We start from the raw sequence: 22,015 nt of genomic DNA, 5'->3' as shown, positions 1-22,015 counted from the left end.
ATTCTCCATTTGCTTTAGATTCCAGATAATTGTCTAATATTAGAATCGATGCATTTCAAAGGTAGAGTTGTGTCATATCTCGTTGAAAAGCATTAGTAATGGTCTTTCTGTGTACTGACTCTCAACAAAATTTATCGAGATTTCTAGTAATGAAGTATCGTTGAATTCTTCATTTGCTTTACCCTGAACATATTTTCTTCATTGTGGAATCGATGCGCTTCGAAGATAGAAGTGAGTCATGTCTCATTGCAAATTGTTTGGAATGGTCTTTCTTTGGCCTGACTCACAACAAAATTTATCGAAGAGATTTTCAGTAGTAAAAATATTTCACTTGAGTTTGCTTTAAATTGCAGATCATTGTCTAATTTTAGAATCGATTCACTTCAAAGCTTGAGGTGAACCGTGTCTAATTAAAAAGCGTTACTGATGGTCTTTCTGTGTGGTGAGTCTCAACAAAATTTATCGAGATTTCTAGTACTGAAATAACGTTGAATTCTTCATTTCCTTTAATTCGCACATAATTTCTTCATTTTGGAATCGATGCACTTTGAAGATAGAGGTGAGTCATGTCTTATTACAAGGGGTTTGAGATGGTCTTTAGGCTGACTCACAACAAAATTTATCGAGATTTCTAGTAATGAAATAACGTTGAATTCTTCATTTGCTTTAAGTGGCACATAATTCTGTTCATTTTGGAATAGATGCGCTTTGAGGATGGAAGTGAGTCATGTCTCATTACAAATGGTTTGAAATGGTCTTTTTTTGGGCTGACCCAGAACAAAATTTATCGAAGAGATATCTAGTAATAAAAATATTTTGCATTCTCCATTTACTTTAAATTCCAGATAATATTCTACTTTTAGAATCGATGCACTTGAAGGTAGATATGAGTCATGTATCATTAAGAGGCTTTAGTGATGGTGACGTGCATTTTCTCACGGTGCAATCTCGCACCGTGCTCATTATCGAGCAATTTCACACGGTCCTGGTTATCGCATTAATCAGTCAGCAGGTGTGGTGCATTTTCACACGGTCCATCTGCAATCACGTGATTCACCCTGAAACTTCTTTCACTACAAGGGGAGGGGGGACAGAACAACTATGAACTAAGTAAGAACAGAGAAAGAGCAAATACAAGTTAAATACGAACAATTGCAATTAATATTAGAGAAGGAGAGCTTAGAAAATATTTCACTTTCACAAAAAGAATAATGAAGAAAGTATGCAGAAATTAAAATCACAAAGAACAAGATAGAACAAAGAAATCAGCAAATAAAAACAATAGTAAAGAAGAAGAGAAAAATAGCATATACAATAAGAAATTGAAATAAATGAAAAAAAATAACAGAAACTATCGGAAATTGATATTAATACATAAAGAACAGCAAATGAAAATAAGAACAAATAAAGAATAATCAAAAATTAAAATAATTAGGGACAGAAGATAGAATAATCACATATTAAAATAAATAAAGAATAAAATAAGCAGCACATCAGAGAATTCAGACAGGTAGTTCAACAATCGAAGAAAAATGTGCCCGCCCTAGAGCATAGAAAAACGTTGTGATTTGTAAAACACACAATATTAGCTCCATACTCCAAGGCGGTTCTAAGAAGAACCTTGTCATCTTGTTATTTTCCGAGCGAACAGCACGTCGTTAAGATGGAACCTTCTACTTTTGTACGTCGTCAACCCATTTTTACAGTTCATAGCCCATTATCTTAGCTTTTGGAGATAGCTCAAGCTTCTCAAGCAATTTTTAAGGTCTGCGCCATTTTCTAGCTTCTCCAGGACTAATTGCAATCGTTTGTCAAGACGGATGTAAGTGAATTTTCTACACTTCTCCGAATTGCAGTCTAAGCCCTGTCTCGCGAAAGCATGAAAACTAGCTGTCGCATCTGCTTTTAATACACTCACAAGCTCAAAGATATGTGGTGTACTCTTAGATATGGTGCGATTTAACTTATTGTGCCAACCCTCCACTGGGTTGTTTGTTCTGTGCCTTTGACCCTTGCAGTTCCATATTTCTCTTGGAACATTTGGATTATCCATCCATTGTTCAATGAAATAATCGTTGAAAATTTCGATTTTCTGGCCAGATGGACAGTCCTCCATGACGGTGAGCCAACCTTCATCGATCCTGCTTGTTGGTATTAATGCCAATGCACTACACATGCGAACATGATGGCGTACATCTTCATTGTGGAGGTATTCTTCGACGAGACCTATACCCTGAATCTTCCGCCAGATACTCTGGTTGAAATGGTAATGGCAGCCGGAAACCTGTGGATTGGGAAACACTGCACGCAACGCATTGATTGCAGCAAGTTCAAAATCTATTTTTAACACTCGAGGTTCGTTCTGGCCAGACCACGTTTTAAGAAATGTAAACAGTTGTTCGTATGTTCGCTCTGTTTTATCTGGCAACAATGCATACAAGACCGGTACAACCAGTGTCTTATCATGTGTGCTTCCTATGTCTGCATGTATGGTGTATAACTGGGAAAAATACTTACAGGAACTCTTGAACGTTCCGTCAAAAAACCATTGTTCGCTTTCCTTCAGTGCTGGTTTCAAACCCTCGTAACCAAAACACAGAATTCGTCCGTCTCCTTCCAGTGCGTCGTACTGTAAAAACGAGGTACCATCTTCAAACCGAATCATATAATCGGGAAAGCAGATATTTCTAGGAGTCGGCGCACCTTGATGTATGCCGAGTGATTTCCTTCTAACACCATTTAAACCCCCTTTCTTCTGATCATACGATGGTATGGAGGTTACTAGGTCCAGACCTTGATTAATTGGAACAGCCATTTCTTCTTTGAAGATAACAGACACTGGTGTAAGGATCTCGTCTCTTGCTCTCTTCTTGCAATTTGAAAGTCGCTTTCGTATCTCGCAAACTGCAACATCAGGTACACACTGATGATCTCTTTCCACAACTGCTATTTTATCTTCTGTCTTGGGCAGATTGAGCCTGCCATGGCAATTTACCTTCTGTCTGTTGATGCATAGCTAAAATAATAATAATAAAAAAAAACATCAGCTTCTGAAATAAACAATTGAAATGTGTTTTCGCATATACGTACACACACATAAAAAAGCGTTTGCTCGGTTACAAATGTACAAAATAAATTATTATTCATAAGTATCTTTTGTTTAAAAAATGAAACATAAAAACATGCGAATTTGTGTTATTACTTTTATGCAATTATATATGTGTAGATATTTGTTTAGGCAAAATATCACATGAAAGAAAGTTAATTTTTAAACACAGTAAAGCTCCGATTATCCGCGAGTACTTTTTTTTTTTTTTTTTTAAGCCCTGCTGCAGCCGCCTACTATTATTTTTCATAAGTACTCGAGTCGCTGCGGGATGACAATCCGTACGCAGATATGTACTGTATGTTCTAATACATAAAAATAAATTGCATTGTAAAAATCAATATTTCCAATTTTCTGCTGTATTGTACATATTTTAAAAGTTTTATTATGTCTTGTTCGTACAATAAAACAATGTTTATGCTGAAATATTTTTGGGTTATCGGAGATTTTCGCCATCTCTGGTGCCCTTGCTACCAAATTCCGCGGATAATTGGGGCTTTACTATATTAGAAGTACTAAAACAACGTGAAAAAATATTTATGCTTTAGAGAAGCAAGTATACTGTCCTCTCAGATAAAGATTAAAAGTAATACAGATACTGTTCTTGTAATTCAGATAAAGATTAAAAGTTACGAAATTTTCAAAATACCATCATACATGTAAGATATCATACATTATTGCATATTTTCGAGTGCCTTAGACGATCGGTGCCCAGTTTATGAAAACAACCACCAAGAAAACTAAGAATGTATTAAATCCACAATATAAGCCAACCTACTTCATTAAAAGAAACTAACGTGTATTACGAGAACATGTCATGTCTAGACATCGGATTTTTATGCACTTAAAATTTATGAAATATGCATACAACTTCAGGGACTTCTTTTTAGAATTTACTTTTATAATAGTTATAGGTTACATACTCTTAACGTTTTAAAACACACACAAATAATGGAATTAAGTTATATGAGAACACGATCTCTGGTTTTCTTGACATTTGTATTTTACAGTGGATTCAATTAACACGAAATAATACGAGTTGAGTTGATTTTGAGTTTAACGTTCCGTTCAGCATCGAGTCTATATGAGACGTGGGCCTACTTATTAACGTGGAATCCGAACCACATGAGCTCCCGCCGGGACGAAATAATACGAGTCTACACGTTTCCATTGTACAAATAATAATAATAATAATCGTTTTCAAGGGTTTACTCTTCTCGCAATTAGCCTTACAGTGTATCACAAGATGCTTCTCTTCATTTTTTGGTATCCGTTTATGACATTTGTAGCCAGAAAATGAACTATTAACATCAATAGATGTTACTATACAATATTTACGCAGAGGAGCAAGTGTAGTATATATATATATTCTGGCAAATTGAAATTTAACCCTTGGAGATATTTTCCCATGGCTTCAATTATTTTTAGTTGGAGTTTCTCCCAATAAGATCCGTCATTTTTTTTTCAAGGAGTGCCCGAATTTACCAGAAAATGACCGGAGCTCGTGTCGAACTTCACCAACTAGAGCTAAGCATTCACTGAGTAGCAATACACGTATCTCTTGTTTCTGAATTGATGTCGACACGATATTACAATGTCATTATTATTATCAGATTTCTCTTAACGTTTTGGTAATTGTGGGCATTTCTGCTCTGGTGATCGGTTTCTAACATTATTGGTCGTCTATAAATTAGGAATTCTTCCATCTTCTCATGCAAAAAGCCCTTCCGTTGCATAGGCATGGAAATGTATTGAAAATATAAACTAAAACTGGATTTATTCCATGTTGTAAGCATACATCTGAAATAAAAACTTATAAAATGTGCTGAATATACTCTTGAGTACTAATATATGCTCTAACCTTTGAAATATGCATTTATATGCACTACAAAGCTTCAAATTCGGACTATATTATTATTTCTAGAAACCCCTACCAAATTTAACAGAGATGCATACGAGCAAACAATGCATTTGCATAAAAATCCGATGTCTAGTCATATTATATGAAGCCTTCGCGCCCCCCCCCCCAAAAAAAAGAAAAGAAATTAAGAACATAAAAAAAGGAAACATGAATTTTTACAGAAAATCCTAATTCTATTAATACGATACTTACCCATACTGTATGATCCCTGTTTTCTCTCTGCATGTAGTACTGGAACCCTGCATGAACTAAGAGACGATTACCTCTGCTAGTTGTTATAAACTCCATTTCTACGTTGAATCACTATGTTCACCCAACAACGAAAACACTAAAATTAAGGAATTAGACATCAAGGGCGATTCTTTTATACCCTATTTATCCCCCACCCTCCAATGACATGATTCACAGGTGTACCATGGCCATACGCACCTGCAGAGATAACTAAGCAGTAACAGGAAAAGAATAATCACAAAATAAAAGTTTATTTAACTCATCTTTCTATTTTTAAAAAATGGGTTCCGACTTCATTAACAAAGTGCTTATTTTATTCTTTGCTGTGGAGAATGACTTTATTGTCCATACATTATTTCCGAAAATAGAGATCTTGATCAACTTAGCCGCAGAATGCCTTGAAAGTCGACCTGCAGAGACGATATCAATTTGGAGTGGAAACCAGTAACACATTTTAGTCTGTTTTCGCAAGATTATTTTTTTTTAGTTCATACTTGTTCTGTCCTCCCTCCCCTTGTAGTGAAAGGAGTTTCAGGGTGAATCACGTGATTGCAGATGGACCGTGTGAAAATGCACCACACCTGCTGACTGATTAATGCGATAACCAGGACCGTGTGAAATTGCTCGATAATGAGCACCGTGCGAGATTGCACCGTGTGAAAATGCACGGAATCTTAGTGATAGTCTTTCTGTGCGTTAACTCACAATAAAGTTTATTGAGATTTCTAGTAATGAAATAAAGTTGAATTCTTTTTTTGCTTTAAGTGGTAGATAATTTCTTCATTATGTTACCTATGCGCTTCGAAGATAGAAGTGTGTTATGTCTCATTACAAAGGATTTGAGTTGGTCTTCTTTTGGGCTGACCTACAAAAAAATTTATGGAAGTGATTTGTAGTAAAAAAAATATTTTACATTCTTCATTGGCTTTAAATTGCAAATAATTGTCTTATTTTAGAATCGATGCAGGTCAAATGTAGAGGTGAGTCATGTCTCATTGAAAAACATTTTTGATGGTCTTCCTGTGTGGTGACTCTCAACAAAATTTATCGACATTTCTAGCAATGAATTAAGGTTGAATTCTTCATTTGCTTTAAGTGGAAAATAATTTCTTCATTTTGGAAACCATGCGCTTCGGAAATAGAAGTGAGTCATGCCTCCTTACAAAGGATTTAAGATGGTCTTCTTTTGTTCTGATTCACAAGAAAATTTATCGAATAGATTTTTAGTAGTAAAAATATTTTCACTCTGGATTTGCTTTAGATTCCAGATAATTGTCTAATTTTAGAATCGATGCACTTCAAAGCTAGTGGTGAGTCACGTCTCATTAAAAAGTATTAGTGATGGTCTTTCTGTGTACTGACTGACAACAAAATTTATCGAGATTTCTAGTACTGAAATAACGCCGAATTCTTCATTTCCTTTAATTGGCACATAAGTTCCTTATTTTGGAATCGAAGCGCTTCGAAGATAGAACTGAGTCATGTCTCATTACAAAGGGTTTGAGATGGTCTTCCTTTGGGCTGACTCAACAAAATTTATCGAAGAGATTTCTAGTAACGAAAATATTTTCCATTCTCCATTTGCTTTAAATTCCAGATAATTCTCTAATTTTAGAATCGATGCATTTCAAAGGTTGAGGTGAGTCATGTCTCGTTGAAAAGCATTAGTGATGGTCTTTCTTTTTGCTGACTCACAACAAAACTTATCGAGATTTCTAGTAATGAATAACGTGGGATTCTTCATTTGCTTTAAGTGACACATAATTTCTTTATTTTTTAATCGATGCGCTTCGTAGATAGAAGCGAGTCTGTCTCATTACAAAAGGTTTGATATGGGTTCCCTTTGGGCTGACTCACAACAAAATTTATCGAAGAGATTTCTAGTTGTAAAATTTTTTTCACTCTAGATTTGCTTTAGATTCCAGATAATTGTCTAATGTTAGAATCGATGCATTTCAAAGGTTGAGGTGAGTCATGTCTCATTAAAAAGCGTTTGTGATGGTCTTCCCGTGTGGTGACTCTCAACAAAATTTATCGAAGAGATTTGTAGTAATAAAAATATTTTACACTCCTTTACGTAACATATAATTGTCTTGTTTTGGAATCGATGATCTTCGAAGATGAAGATGAGTCACGACACGCAATGAAGATTTTGTATGCAATTTTTGGAACTTGTGTCACAAAGAAATCTACGAAAGATGTTTGTAGTAATAAAAAGCTTGTTTAATATCATAATTTAGCATTGATAACAGCATATTATTTAATTTTGGTATGTGTTTGCTTCGATATTGATGTGAGTCATGACTCACTAGAAGGTGCTTGGGATGACCTTGCCGTTGCCTAAGCTCTTTTGGTCTTTATTTTCTTTTTTGTTTCATGTTACATTTTTGGTTATGGGTTAAATAATTATAACCAAAAAAAAAAAGGTTTTGGTTCTGACTTTTAAGGCGTCATAGTTTCTATCGCGGTAGAACTTGGTGGGCCGCGAAGCGAAGAAGATATCAAGTGCATTTTGCACCTCTACTAGGGATTTCAGCTGGCGTCCTCTAAGGTGGTTGTACAAGAAATGGAACAGGTGATAATCGGACGGTACAATGTCCGGGGAGTATGGTGGATGCAATAGTGTTTCCCAGTGGCAGCTGGTGCTTTAAATTTTAGGTGGTGCACAATAGGTGACCTCTCCTTTTTCATTATTATTATTATTATAGCAGTGGTGTATTCACGATTTTGTTTCGGGGGCTTTGCTAATTCTCGGGGGGTTGCCTGAAAATGTGAAAATTCTGCAAGATATTTCATATACTGTACTATAGTAAGTAAGATTTCGGGGGGGGATTAAGCCCGGAAGCTCCCATAAATAGCTAGCTTTAGTCGATGCTGTCAAAAATCCAGGTCCGTGGGGTGAGTACAATGTACCTAAAAATCCATTCGTACCATGCAGTTTCCCATATACTCAATTATAAAAATACTATACACCCTTTTGCCATACTAATTACTTTATTTCGAAAAATAGTTAAATATTTTTGGGGGTAACTTTTCTTAGCAGTTACAAGCTGCTTGACTCATACCAACTGGTAGGTTTATAAATCCCTTCTCTGCCGATACCATTGACCAGCTTACAAAATACCATACGACCATTTTGTCAAAATTTAATATAAGTAACTACAAGTTTGAAAAAAAAAAAAGTGAATGAGGTATTTGAATTATGCCTATCTTTCAGTTCATAATATAGCAGACTACCTACAGCACAGATGCTGCAAATTATCTCGTGTATGAATAAATGTTATATTACTGGAAACTATGTACAATGCGTCTTTATTGATAACTACCCCGATGGTAAACATTAACTCTTGTTTCATATGCATACAAGCTAAACGACTCTCTTTTCATTATGAGTAACTTTCCTTGATTATCACCTAACAAAAACTAAATGTACAAAGCAGATTTATCAACCGTGTGCGGTTTCAACCATATATAAACAAGTCTCTTAAGTTGTCCGGATTACTTCTTATAAATAGTTATAAATATTTCGCAATCACTGTTCTTCCGTTACGCATACAAGCTAAACGACTCTCACTTTATGTAACTCTCCTTCAAAATTAGCACCCAACAAAAACTAAATGCAAAAAACAGACTTATCACCATGCAGTTTCAAAAGTATATGAACAAAGTCTTAAGTTGTTCGGATTACTTCTTACAAATATTTACAAATATTTCGTAATCACTGTTCTTCCGTTGGAAGCTGAGACTGCGTGCTGCTGAGAGTGCCACCTCCAGATGAGGATGCTCTCTCATCCAGAGTAACTCTAATAATGCTTCTGCTTTCCTCAAATGAAACTCGAGTAGCACTTCCGCTCTCATCCATTGAAACTCGAGTAGTGCTTTCGCTCTCATCCACTGAAACTCGAGTACTGCTTTCGCTCTCATCCAAGGAAACTGGAGTACTGCTTCTGCCTTCTCTGAAATGAAAATTCAAAGTATTATGCATTTGTGCTATAACATTCGATTATCAACATGATATAATTAAGACGAGAGTCAATTTCTCACGTATTGACAAGGAAATATCTGAGGATCACGGATGCTACAGTGCCAAGTGACATTGAAGAAAAAAAACTATCCTCTGTTGCAGCAATGATATGGAAATACAACGTGAAGTGCATAATTCCTTCAACAGGTGGCAGAATAAATCACCTACGTTGTACTGCTTCCGATGATTTAATTTTGCTTCCGATACTTGCTCATTTTTTATTAAAAATGGTAACGTTTTGAAAATTTCGCAATTGTTTAATAAACTACTCTTCATGATACATCATCTGAGCAAATTTCGTTTCTCTAGCTCCAGCGCTTCAGCTTGTGCAGCTTTTTCATATTACGTGTTCCCGCTAGTTTGGAAATGAAATCTTTGAGCTTTACGTCCCACGATTATGCCGGTTAGGCTAAAGGAGACTGATGATGAGTAATGAATGAAAATGGTGGAATGAAGTGGGAGGAAACCCACGCACACAGTGTTGGTCCACCACAAAGTTTACTTGGCGGGGGCTGGGATCGAACCCGGGACCCCTAGCACCATAGGTGAACGCTCTACCACTGAGCCACCGCGGCCCCCAAGAACTAATTTGGAATTAATTAGTTCTTCTGTACTCTGCAGTATTTTGAAATTGCCCATATGTAATTTTCTATAATGGTTTTACTTGTGTACATGTTTATCTTCTGGTCCTCAAAAGACAATTAGACAAATGTATTAAAAGTATGTAAAGATCAGTACAACGTGTTTTTATCAGGAGTCCTTCGCGAGTGAGTCGGCAAACGTACCGCATTTGTGGCCAATTAGTCCCGGTTTCGAGTTCAAATGGAGGACAATTTGTTTCGGATGTAAGTCGAGAAACGGTTTGGACTCCGCTCTAAGCTTATGTGACCCCTTCCACCATAACCCGGTAGTTGCAAAATAACACCAAGGTGAAACAAACTTATCTCTGCCCATATGTAATATAAATACACAGAGCAAATTATTTTAACAAAAAAAAAAAAAGTTTAAACCCCAAAGAAAAAACTTTTTTTCAATAAAAACCATGGTTTTTGCCAACCCTCTTACAGACATACAGACAAGCATGTACTAAAATACAGAAAATCAATTAAGATACGTCCTTCAGCGTTGGATATTATAATTAGTCACTGTATTAAAATCCTGCCTCTCTTCCCCATATACTTTTAACACAATGCTAATTAAATCACAACCCAGTCTGCGTCTTAATACCAGTAATATTTAGTACATTCATTACCACTAAAAATCAAAGAATTTTGCACTAATCCTGAACGAGTTCTTTTAACTCCTAGCTTAAACGGCTTAGTATTCATTGTAATAATATGTTGTTTTGTTCGTGACAGATCACATTTATGTACGTAGCATACGGACACAATGAGCCTACAAGCAACTTATGTAATTTCCTTATATCTCTAAAACGTTCCCTTTCTTGGAACACTTAACTCACTTGCACCCTCCCCTAAATCTCCAACGTATACTTTAGGTTATAAATGTACAGTAATGCTTCTTTTTACAGTGTTTGATGAAGCCAATATGTTCAGTTAGTTGGCGAAACTGTCACATTATTTTAAAATAAACGTTGCTTTATTTAGTTATTTATTTCCTAGTTCAAGATATTTAAGATAGCAAAACTATTATGAACCAGTTAGCTATAATTTCACCAGGAGTCAAGAGAAATCTTTGATCTTTCTAGTGATGATAATGTATAAAATTATCAAGGTTCAAATAAATAAATAAAAATAAAGAAACTGAATATACCTTCTGCAAATACTTTGGAAAAGCAGGAAATACAGATGGAACTGCATTTTCGCGAATTCTCACACAAGAGAGGGACGTTCTATCAATGTCATCTTCTCGGAAATGTACAGAACAAAGTGCACTACCAGCACTAGGAGTCCAATTTTTCCGTCGAATACACCTAATCCAGGCTTCACGCAATTCTTTCTTCTTAGGTATCCTTCAATTAAAAAATGTACAAAATTACCATTAAAAATTCAGATTATACAATACGAATATAGAATTGGTTATTGAGCTTATGGAACACACTTAATAATAATAATAATAATAATAATAATAATAATAATAATGTTAGTATTTCATGTATTTTTAGCCTATATTTCCATACTCCCAAGGGTACTCTTCATCGGGCATAGGGCTTAACATTTTTTCTCTTATGCAGCTCTTTGGGTAGAATTTCTTTTCTTTTCTTCTTTGGTAACAACAATGGTGTGAAAATATCTTTTTTAACTAAACTGATTCTGTATTTTCAAAAATCTATTCCTGTAATTTTCTACGTTGCATGTAAGTTTGGAAGACGTGAAAAAGGAACATTATTCAGATTAGTTGTAATTGTTATTACAAATACAGAGCTTTAGCCATAAAAGGCTGATAACGGAGATTATTACCCGGTCTTGCTATTTGTTCCCCCCCCCCCCCCGCCAAAAGTAATCTACTGCTACACTATGCGCGGACTTGGATTTGAATAAGTTATTCTATATTCTAATTTTGGAAAGTATAACCATAGCTTTACTTGGGAAACTCTCTTACATATCAAGTTTAACTTATCTATCGATCTTTTCCGCTCCCTCTTTATCATATAATGACAGTGTGCTTTACTGATATCTTCTTTCACTGGAAGCTTTCTCATACACATGGACAATGAAACTACATTTAATTCCGACATTCAATCATATCTCAGGTTTGAAACTTATTACACTAATTTTATGCGAAACACAACTTCTCAGAACTTTTTAAATTCATGCAATAACAATAATAAAAATTGGAATTAGCGTAGAGCACTGATAAGTTTCTCATTTATGAAGAAGAGTATGTAAAGCATTATATTTCAGAAATTGAAGATAACCCGATTCTTCTCAATTCTCAACTTTGCTGTAGGTTTCTGTTTTAATTTAACTTCACATCACACAACATACAAGTAGTTTTATCCTTGCGTACACACACAAAATAGGACTGTTTTAAGTGTTCGCCGACAGATGGTGTTGTTGCATCTCTACAGATAATGCTGGGCGCAATTATGCAAAAAATATCTACCTGTTTGGGCTAGGTACCCACTAGAAGCTAGCATTGGACCTATTCACATCTGGGAAGCGCAAAGAAGGTCGGTCCGCTGGATATCAAGGAAATGCATGTATATATATATATATATATATATATATATATATATATATATATATATATATATATATATATATATATAGATAGATAGATAGATAGATAGATAGATAGATAGATAGATATAAAGTACTGATGATCAAGACTGTATGCTGATAAATTATGTTTTAAAAAAAGTTAAATTCTGGACTATATGAATTCGGTATTGTGGCAATATTAGGTACATAGAGTTATGGCAGTTTCAAAGCCCACTATCTTACTAATTCATTTATCTTGTCTAAAACCAACCTTTAACTTAGAACATGTATGCTCCAGTAATGGAGGGAAAACTTAAATGGAGAGCAGGAACTGAAAAGCGAGTATTATCTGAACCAAATATGGTGAAATGGGGCAAAAGTTTAGATGCCATCCCATGTAATGCGGGCATGCAGTTGAAAAATGTACGGAAGAAATATATATTACTTGATTACACAATAAGATCGTACAAGTAATAAAAATATATCGGGGTCTTACCTCTTGCATGTATAGTAAGGCAAAATTCGAAATGAAAAGTGTGGCGTTTACCAGGTAATACTCCATAAGAAAGACATGAAACAAAGTGTTATATAAAGACAGTGTACAAAGCACTGATGCTAATAAACACTCGCCCCGAGCGAGTTTTTAAAATCACTATTATTTATTTTAAACGTAAATAAATTATTTTGGTAAATCTTTAGTAATGGGGGGTGGGGAAACTAACGAAGACAGAAAACAACGTGCCTTGTGTGACTCCAAACCACCTTCACTCGCTAACGCTCGCTCGGCAACTGTCTGAATTAAATGTATTTAACCTCACCCATCCGAATGTGAATAGAATATCGGGAAAATTCGGTTAAAATCCTGGCCTCCCTAAAGTTAAACAATAGCTATGATTTCTAATGGAATGTGAGCAAGTAGGTTGGATTTTTTTTTTGGGCTAGTAAAATTTTGTTGCCTATTTGCATTCTTGGTACAAAGTGATCATTGAACACACAAAGCTGTGCTAGTTGTATATGGCTATAGGGCACATGCTTTCATGAAACATAAAATGTTTTTCCACTACCATTTATGTGTATACCCACGGTCAGTAACGCGCCTGCTCCATACACAAAGCCTCACTACGGCTAGTATTCCCCTGCCTGTCTCAGATAGCAATCTTGGTTTTTAATGACCACATAACACAAGTTGGTTCGTGCTTTTAAGTCGATTCTGCTTTATATAGTGCTGTTTTATGATATACCTGCACACGCTGTAGTTATACTCAGCTCTCCTGAAGTCAGTCTGAATATTTCATTACAAATCCTTATTTAAACACTCTTTAAGACATAAACAGTGCATTTCCTACTAAAAGGAGTTTATATTTCACGAATATAATCATCCCGTTGTGTAGCAACCTAGTACAGGTAGTATATTTGTATGTGTTCTGGATTTTTGTCCCACGGACATGTATTTGATAGGAAACTCCGCTCCCAACGCCCCATCTAAAAGTATACTTACATTAGTAGAGTGTTGTTAAGCGCTAGTGGGAAGCATGAGAAAGTAATTAATTTTGTGCAGTAATATAATACAGATGAATTTACACTAGCATAAAGCACAGAAAGCATGAAAACAAGAATTATTTATGATTAAATGTTAATAGTGAACCAGTGTGCGAATTGAAAAATTTTCCCAGGGGGGGATGAATTTCACCCATATGCGCACCCAGTCCTCCCACACACACACACACACACACACATATATATATATATATATATATATATATATATATATATATATATATATATACGGTAAAGGCGCCGGTGGTCGGACACCCTCCAGTGGTCGGACATTTTCAAAGAAATATAGGTTAAACAAGACCCATTTCACTTAAATGTCTACAAAAAATACATCCCCAGTCTTTGGACATCTTTGTCTTGATGTGTCAGTGTTACCAGCTACCAAACTTGAAAGGCTGTAGTAGGAAAAAATATGAAGTACCTGCCTCTCTTGGTAAACTGAGAAGATGGCGGAAAGCTTATTGAACCGCTAAGAAATGTGTCCCAACGAAATAAGGTAAAACTCTCTAGTTTTTAATGGTTTCAACACAAAATTTGTTTTCCTAGCTTATGAAGTGTTATGTTTGGACTTTATATCGTAGAAAGTATGCTAGAGTAATAATAATTATATAATTTATTGTGTCCGACAATAGGTACCTAGAAGTCATGAGTCTTCCAGTGGTCGGACACCCTGTCCGACCACTAGTGTTTTGTTTCTATTGTGATTTTATTGTAAACTTTGGTTCTTTCGTTAGTAATAAGGTAACAGATTAATCCACAATGGATTTCTGTAACAAAAACGTATTATACCAGTAGTCGCACACACAAAATTCCGAGTGTCCGACCACCGGCGACTATGGCGATCATTGGTGCCTAATGTCGGACGCAATGAAAATTTCCGTAATGACCAAAATTAAATAGCCTAAATGTCAGTATTTGTCTAAGAACTTTATTTCCAAATAGCCTACCTTTAATGTATGTTCTTCTTTTAGTCTAGGAGACCACGTTTCACAACCATATAATACTGAAGGTAATATTGTTGTTTTTGTATTTTAATTTTAAGACGTTTTGAAATTAAACAAGCGGATATTAGTTTTTGAACAGAAAAATGCATTTCCTGACTTCAATCTGCTTTTAATTTCCGATTTTACCTCATTTTTATCTGTGAATACCACTCCAAAATAGGCCTATTTAAACTTGTTTACAGTTTCAAATGCTTGATTACAAATTATTAAATATTAATATTATTAGTTAACATCTGGCGTAAGCTAGTAAACATATATTTAGTCTCCCCTACACTAACTTATAAGCCTGTCTCTTTAGCTGCTTTAAAAAGTTTATCTGTATAACTTTTAATGATTTTTACGCCATTTGTCCCTAGCCAATCTACATCATCTGCATTTGTCAGTAGCTGAATAATGCCATTAAATTTAAACCTTCATTACTTTCTCTTATCTTTCTAACTGCATACTCTAAAGCAAAATGAGAAAGTGATGGAGATAAAGTCTCTCCTTGTTTTAATCTATCATGAATTTTAAATTTATCGTAGAATTGTTTGTATGTCTTCTTTTATCCATTAATACATGATCAATTTGATTATAAAAAAATATCCCTACAGCTATTACAATTCTACCTTCTCAATTTCAGGTTACTTTGAAAGTTAAATAGTCATCATGAACAAAGTCGAAACTGATGAAGTCAAAGGTGAGAATAAAAAGCGTACCAAGGTTTTCCACCGATACTCCACAGAATCCATGGTTGCAGCTTTAAATGCCATACAGAAGGATGGAATGGGATTAAGAGAAGCCAGCAGAAAATTTAACGTTCCAAAATCATCAATTCAAGATCGCTTGAGTGGCAAAGTATCGCAACCGGGCCATGTCAGAAAAATGGGACCATCTTCAATTCTAACACAGGAAGAGGAACTAAAGCTTGTTAAGTGACTAGAAGACTTAGCAAAAATGGGATTTCCAAGGAAGACACATGAATTGCTTGATTCTGTTGCTCAAATTATAAAAAGTGATAAAAGACAAACACCATTTAAAGATGGACGTCCAGGTAAGAAATGGTATAAATCTTTCATGCGAAGACACCTACAGTTGGTTTTAAGAGAACCGGAAAGTCTATCAAAAGGACGTGCAAGAGTTACTGAGGAATATATCAGTAAGTGGTTCAGGGAACTGGAAGGGTATCTAAGAGAATTAGGTGTAGAAGAAATTCTAGAAGATCCAGATCGTATTTTGAATGGAGACGAAACGAGCTTTGCATTATGTCCAAAAACAGGCAAGGTTATAGCTCCACGCGGCTGGAAAAATGTATATGATGTGAAACTAGGGAACGAGAAAGACAATATCACTGTGTTGTTGGTGTTCTCAGCCAGTGGCAAAACACTGTATCCTATGGTTGTCTTCCCTTTTATTAGAGCACCACGGGACATTGTGGACAGTATGCCAGAAGAGTGGTTTCTTGGTAGAAGTGATAGTGGATGGATGAAAAGCGATCTTTTTTATGAGTACGTTGCTAATGGCGTAAACAAGTGGATAGATGATCAAAAGGTGAAAAAGCCAGTTATTTTATTTGTTGATGGTCACAAATCCCACATGACTTTAGAATTGAGTGAGTTTTGTTCCAATAATGGTGTCATTTTATATGCTCTACCTGCTAACACAACACACCTCATGCAACCTGCTGACGTCAGTGTATTTAAGCCTCTGAAGTCACAATGGAAGCAGACAGTTCGCGCGTGGTTAAATGAAGAAGAGAACTTGAATAAGGTTCTAACCAAATCCCAGTTCTGTCCCTTACTGAAAAAAGTGTTGGAGAATGAAAGTATACCTGATTCAATTAGAAGTGGTTTTCGAAAGTGTGGATTGTGCCCTTTAAATCCGGACGCTATTGATTATAGCAAGTGTGTTCAGAATCAGCTAGAGAGAATAAATACAACATCCAAAACTCATGACCTTAACATCTATGAGATAGATGCAGCAGAAAAAGTTGTTGCTGCTTTAAAAACTGAGCTTAGTGTACAAAGTGTGGACACAGACAAAGTATTTAGTGTGTTGAAAAAAGAGAAAGCTAAGTTATGTCCTAATCGTGGTGGTAAAGGTCCACAACCATCTGTTTCTAATGAATTAAGTATAGGTGATAGTGTTGATATGGAAGTTCTTTTAGATACAGAAATTTTTCCACAAGAGCTAAGTTTATCAAGTAACTATACAATATGTTCTGAAATTGTCGCCACAGAAGAAAATTCAAATGTGAATGATAGGATAATTCCGGAAGAGACTTCTACAGTACACGTTATCGAAAACCCTGTCTGTTCATCAGTACCCTTGTCTAAAGTTTCTTGTACATCTGAAGAAACGATTGCTCAGGATGGTTGCTTAGTAGATGAACTCCACACAATTACTGACGTAGATATCTGCCTGCCAAACACTACGTCAGCTGCACTTTTTAAGCATATTTCCTCTAATTCACCCAAAACTGATCATCATTCTCTTAGTTCTGGTATTATTCCAAGCACATCCATAAATGTTACATTGACGCCTGAAACATTTTTCAATTGTAATAACGACAATTCTAACGTTCCAGATTACATACATCCCCAGAGTTCTAATTTAAATCCACCAACTTCATCTGACATCCCATTTCCTGATTGTACATCAAATACTGTGGAAGAAAAGTCGTCAAATTATGTGTCATCACCAAGCACTTCTTCCAACATTCCTTCTCCTTTTAAGACACATCTCTACTATCCCAAACCTATAGAAACAATAAAAAGAAGAAGAGGGCTGAGCGATAAAGTACCAAGTGCCATATCATCAGCAAAGTGGAGAGAGTATATTCAAAAGAAAGACACTGGAGAAAAGAAAGAACAGAATCATAAAGTGAAGAAGGCAGAACACCTGCAATCATCTGAAATTCACACGCCCGAAGGAAATCTGAGAAAAGGTAAGAAGAAGAGCTTAGAACAAATAAGGAAAATTAGAAAGCGGAGCCTACCAAAAGAAGAATCCTCTGATGAAAGTATCTACGATTATGAAACAGAATTTCAACCAGAAATCCAAACAAAAATATGGAAATTTGGACGTTCATTCCCTAACCTTAAACCCATCAACAAAACAGAAATATTAAAGAAAGACATGTGGTTAGTTGTAGCTTTTGATGATGGTGCTGGTAAGAAGAGATTTTGGATAGGACAAGTTCTTGGACCGAGTAAAGAAGAGAATGGTAAATATGAAGGGTCATTCCTTAGGCCTGTCATGACCAAAAGGTATTGTGGGTATATCTACGGACATCCTCAAGAACCCGATGAATATCCATTTTCCCCTGAAGACGTAGTGGGAAGGTTGTACACTCCTGAACGTTATGGACGAGGCTGGTACAAGTTCAACATTCACCACAAGGACTTGAAAAGTTAAAGCTGTTAGTTAACTTTTACTTTGCAATTTAGGCCTATTAAATATTTTCTTCTCGTGTTGAATAATTTCACTATAGTCTGAAAAAAATATTTATGTTATCTTTATTGGATTTAGGGCCTATTTGTGAGCATGTGTAAGAAACATTGTTGTGTTGTATTCTAGTCTGAATACTTATAACTGAAGATGGCTTAGGCCTATATCTAACAAGCAAAAAAATATTATTAGTTCTTTTTTTATACAAGTGTAATCACTTCTTTTCTAACAAATAAAATATTTTCGCATTATTTTTAAGGATACAGTCTTTTCCTATTACTTTTGAAACGTGTCCGACCACTGGAACGCACCTGTCCGATCTCTCGCTCTGATTGTCCGACCACTGGTGAAAATGACTATATTTCCGGAAAAAAATCGTAACACAAGAATATGTGCCACATTTTGCGTTAAAATTGCTTATTTTTGTTCAGAAATGTGCAAAGAATTAGATTCAACAGTGTGAGCCTTACTGTCATGTACGAAAACGAAACCTGAAGAACTTAAAGTAAAAAAATCCCTTAACTGTCCGACCACTGGTGCCTTTACCCTATATATATATACTAACAAGTACAAAACAGTTGAGATGTGAGATCTTTCATAAATTTTCACTCAAGTGATATTTAGGTTAGCTACGCAAAGTAAGAATTGTTCCCTTTTTCTATCTTATCTTTATGTCCATTTAAAAATACTCCAGAGGGGGAAAAAGTTATCCCTGCCAGGGATAAAATTTTTCTTCTCCAGAGTGGGAAAGATTTTTGTCAGGGGGGGAAATCCCTGGCATCCCCCCCGCCAATTCGCACCCTGCAGTGAACGATGAAAATGAAAGAGGAGTAGCTAATTATAGGCAACATAGGTTAAAATAATAACAAATAAATAGCAATACAACGTTAAAAACTGGTTTAAGGTTAAAAACGTTAAAAAACTGAAGGTCTAATTCGGGGACGCTACCTGCGGAAGATCAGTTTTCTTACTACTTTTGGCATTATTCGAGCAGACGGTTCTACCAAATTTTGACACATTTCTTACATTTTCAGGTTAGGTCAGAGCTTTGCAACGGGGCAGACGTGTTATATGTTTTCAGGGGAGTATCGATACTTTTTGATTCATTTCCTTCTAGTTAGTCTTTTATGAACACTATCATAAAGGGCTCTGCTGTGATAAGTAAAATATACCGGTACTATAACGATAATTTGGGGATACCCTAGCTCAGTCGGTAAGACGGCTGACTTTGACTTAAACGTAAGAGAAACGGGTCCAAACTAAAAATCTTGCCGATGCCGGAACCCCGGACCACCCAAATAGTCGGCTCGCATGGAGCTATGTGTGTCTTTTCGCAGAGTATGCACTAAATGAGAAGGCAAGGTTCTAGATTACTTGTCCCCCTTCCCATTGAGCAGTAATAAAGACAGAAAACAACGTGCCCTGCGGGGCTCTAACCAGGGTTTGCCTAAGTGGGCCCAGCCCGAAAAAACCCAGTGGTTTTTTTCGGGTTGGACCCACCTGAAAAAACCCACCTGGGTTTTTGACCTATTTGTTAATATATCATTGGTACAACTAAGGTGATCACATTGTAAGTGATTTTCATCAGATTTTAGACTTTCCTTGGGCGAATTAGAGGCTTTCACGTTAAGGTAGACAACAACATTCAACATACGATCTTCATAAAGTTCTGAATGCACTGAATGAATTTTTTAAAAAATACCTTAGCTTGAGATAGTTATAGAACAAATTAATGTATGGATTATGCTGAAAGCCTATTTGAAGTACAATAAGCAATCTTGTACTTTAGAAAATATTTTCCGTGAATAGTGTGCTCGTCGACACCAAGGGACGTTATCACTCATACATTTGACGGGTTTAAGGTCATCGGTGCCGCTACTAATAGTACATATGTAAATACATTAGTAAAACTATTAGCATTATTTCTTACCTTGGATGTAAAACACAAGTTTCTTCAACTAAAATTTGGTTTTCCAACAATAACAGTTTAGTTCAGTCATTTGATGCTACTCTTCAAATAATTATTCTGTAGAATCAACACCAGCAATAGCGTAAAAATTCTTGTCAAATTTAAGAAGCTTAATGCTCGGGGTTCCGAAGACTATGTAACGCTTACTATTTCAAGTGCTGAGTTCAAATTTCCGTACTAGTGGAAGTTTTGATGTACACGCCGTGAAAGAAGTGCTCGGGAAATTAAACGCAGAAGGATCGGAAATGAATACTTCAACAATAAAACTATTTATTTTACGCTTAAGCCTGCCATACGTCCCGTTTTTGGGCCCGAGTGTCCCGCGTCCCCGTAAATTTAGTCGGGACAGGGTAATTTCCCGTTTTTTTTTAACTCCGTTCCACTTCTACTATCAATATCAGCTTATTCGAAAAGTGAAAAAAAAAAATCTGACATTGGCTGGAAATCCTGTAATTAGTGAATGAACAGTACTCTGTTTCGAGGAAGTTATTACACCACCCTGTTCGACTTAATAGCGAGCGAAATTTAAAATGCTACTTTTTCCATTGCACTTTATGGGAACTCGGATAAAAAAAAAAAAGAAAAGAAAAAAGGCTTTGAATGTTTCTACATTTACAAACGCAGGGAAGATGACTGACCTTTTCTCCAACAACACATTAGATAAGTTAACAAGAATTATAATCTTTTTCAGAAGCTAGGTCATAGAATTGTGCTTTGGTCCAGGTCTTAGAAAAATGGAAATCTGACAATTACACACGACACAAGGAGAAAAATCAGCTTTCCATCAGATTAAACTGACGAACGTAATTTTGGCAAATACAGCCATGTAAATAAATATTGCTAAACGCGTGAAGAATATTGTAGGTAGATTGTACCACTGATTTAAATAATTTCCATATTGTTTTCCTGTAAAGCATTTTTATAGCACATCTTAAGTTTTTAGGCATCTTCAGTCCGTACAATTAGTTGCGGGGTACGAAGAGAGAAAAGCAGCTGCTGCTTAGTGAACTTTCATCTATTATATTCCAGAACAGGACGTTTGGGCGCGGACGTTTCGGCGCTGTACGTTTGGGCGTGAGGTACATAGTAAAAATCACAATTTACGACATATAAAGTGAGCTAGGCACCGAAAACTAAGCGCGAACCAAGATATATACATTTCCTACACTTCTATCTTTATTTCATCTCATTTATCTGTATATTTTCTATCTCTATCTTATTTATTCATCTAAATTAAATAGTTTAATGCGTTTGTGGCATTTGTTGCCTAACCTCGTCATGGATTGATTTTTCGCTAAAGGAATCAGACGAACTGTTAATTTTCTTAATGTTAATTAAAACATATTGATTTAATTTTTGTATTTTTTAAAGAAGTTAATAATTACATACTTATGAATATTAAAATTCCTTTCCTTTCGTAATACGTTTGTCAAACTCTTATTCTTCCTTAAGTCCAATAAAGAACTATCAATAAAAGATTTCCGCGCACTCGAGTTAAGAGAAGCGGCCCGGCGTAGCGTAGTCGCTAACGCTCTCGCCTTCGGTGCGAGCAGTCCCGGTGGGGGTTCTTGGTCGAAAAAGTGTAGTACGCTCTTTGAGGCCAGCCACCC

The 22,015-nt window shown here is 35.8% G+C and overlaps 1 protein-coding gene and 1 long non-coding RNA gene across 2 annotated transcripts; one reads left to right on the top strand and one right to left on the bottom strand.

Annotated features, from left to right (window-relative positions):
• Positions 1-8,356: 8,356 nt before the first annotated feature.
• LOC145678393 (uncharacterized) lies at positions 8,357-11,713 on the bottom strand. The gene is made up of 2 exons (XR_014130372.1): positions 11,056-11,713; positions 8,357-9,214 (listed from the first exon to the last, which is right to left on the bottom strand). It is a non-coding gene; the product is annotated as an uncharacterized LOC145678393 (long non-coding RNA).
• Positions 11,714-12,601: 888 nt separating this feature from the next.
• Positions 12,602-19,380, top strand: LOC145678392 (uncharacterized). Its single transcript, XM_081748473.1, has 2 exons — positions 12,602-14,499; positions 15,630-19,380. The coding sequence occupies exon 2, from the start codon at positions 15,944-15,946 to the stop codon at positions 18,401-18,403; it is 2,460 nt and encodes an 819-aa protein (XP_081604599.1). The 5' UTR covers positions 12,602-14,499; positions 15,630-15,943; the 3' UTR covers positions 18,404-19,380.
• The last annotated feature ends 2,635 nt before the right edge of the window (positions 19,381-22,015 follow it).

This window comes from Thermobia domestica, chromosome 2 (genome assembly GCF_964235325.1).
Source record: "Thermobia domestica chromosome 2, izTheDome1.hap1.1, whole genome shotgun sequence".
Taxonomy (NCBI): Eukaryota; Metazoa; Arthropoda; class Insecta; order Zygentoma; family Lepismatidae; genus Thermobia; species Thermobia domestica.
The sequence above is the reverse complement of the archived record's forward strand: the minus strand, read 5'-3'. Positions and strand labels throughout refer to the sequence as shown.

Coding starts and splice junctions, on each gene's coding strand:
- LOC145678392 (XM_081748473.1), top strand. CDS start 15,944: ATGGGATTTCCAAGGAAGACACATGAATTGCTTGATTCTGTTGCTCAA.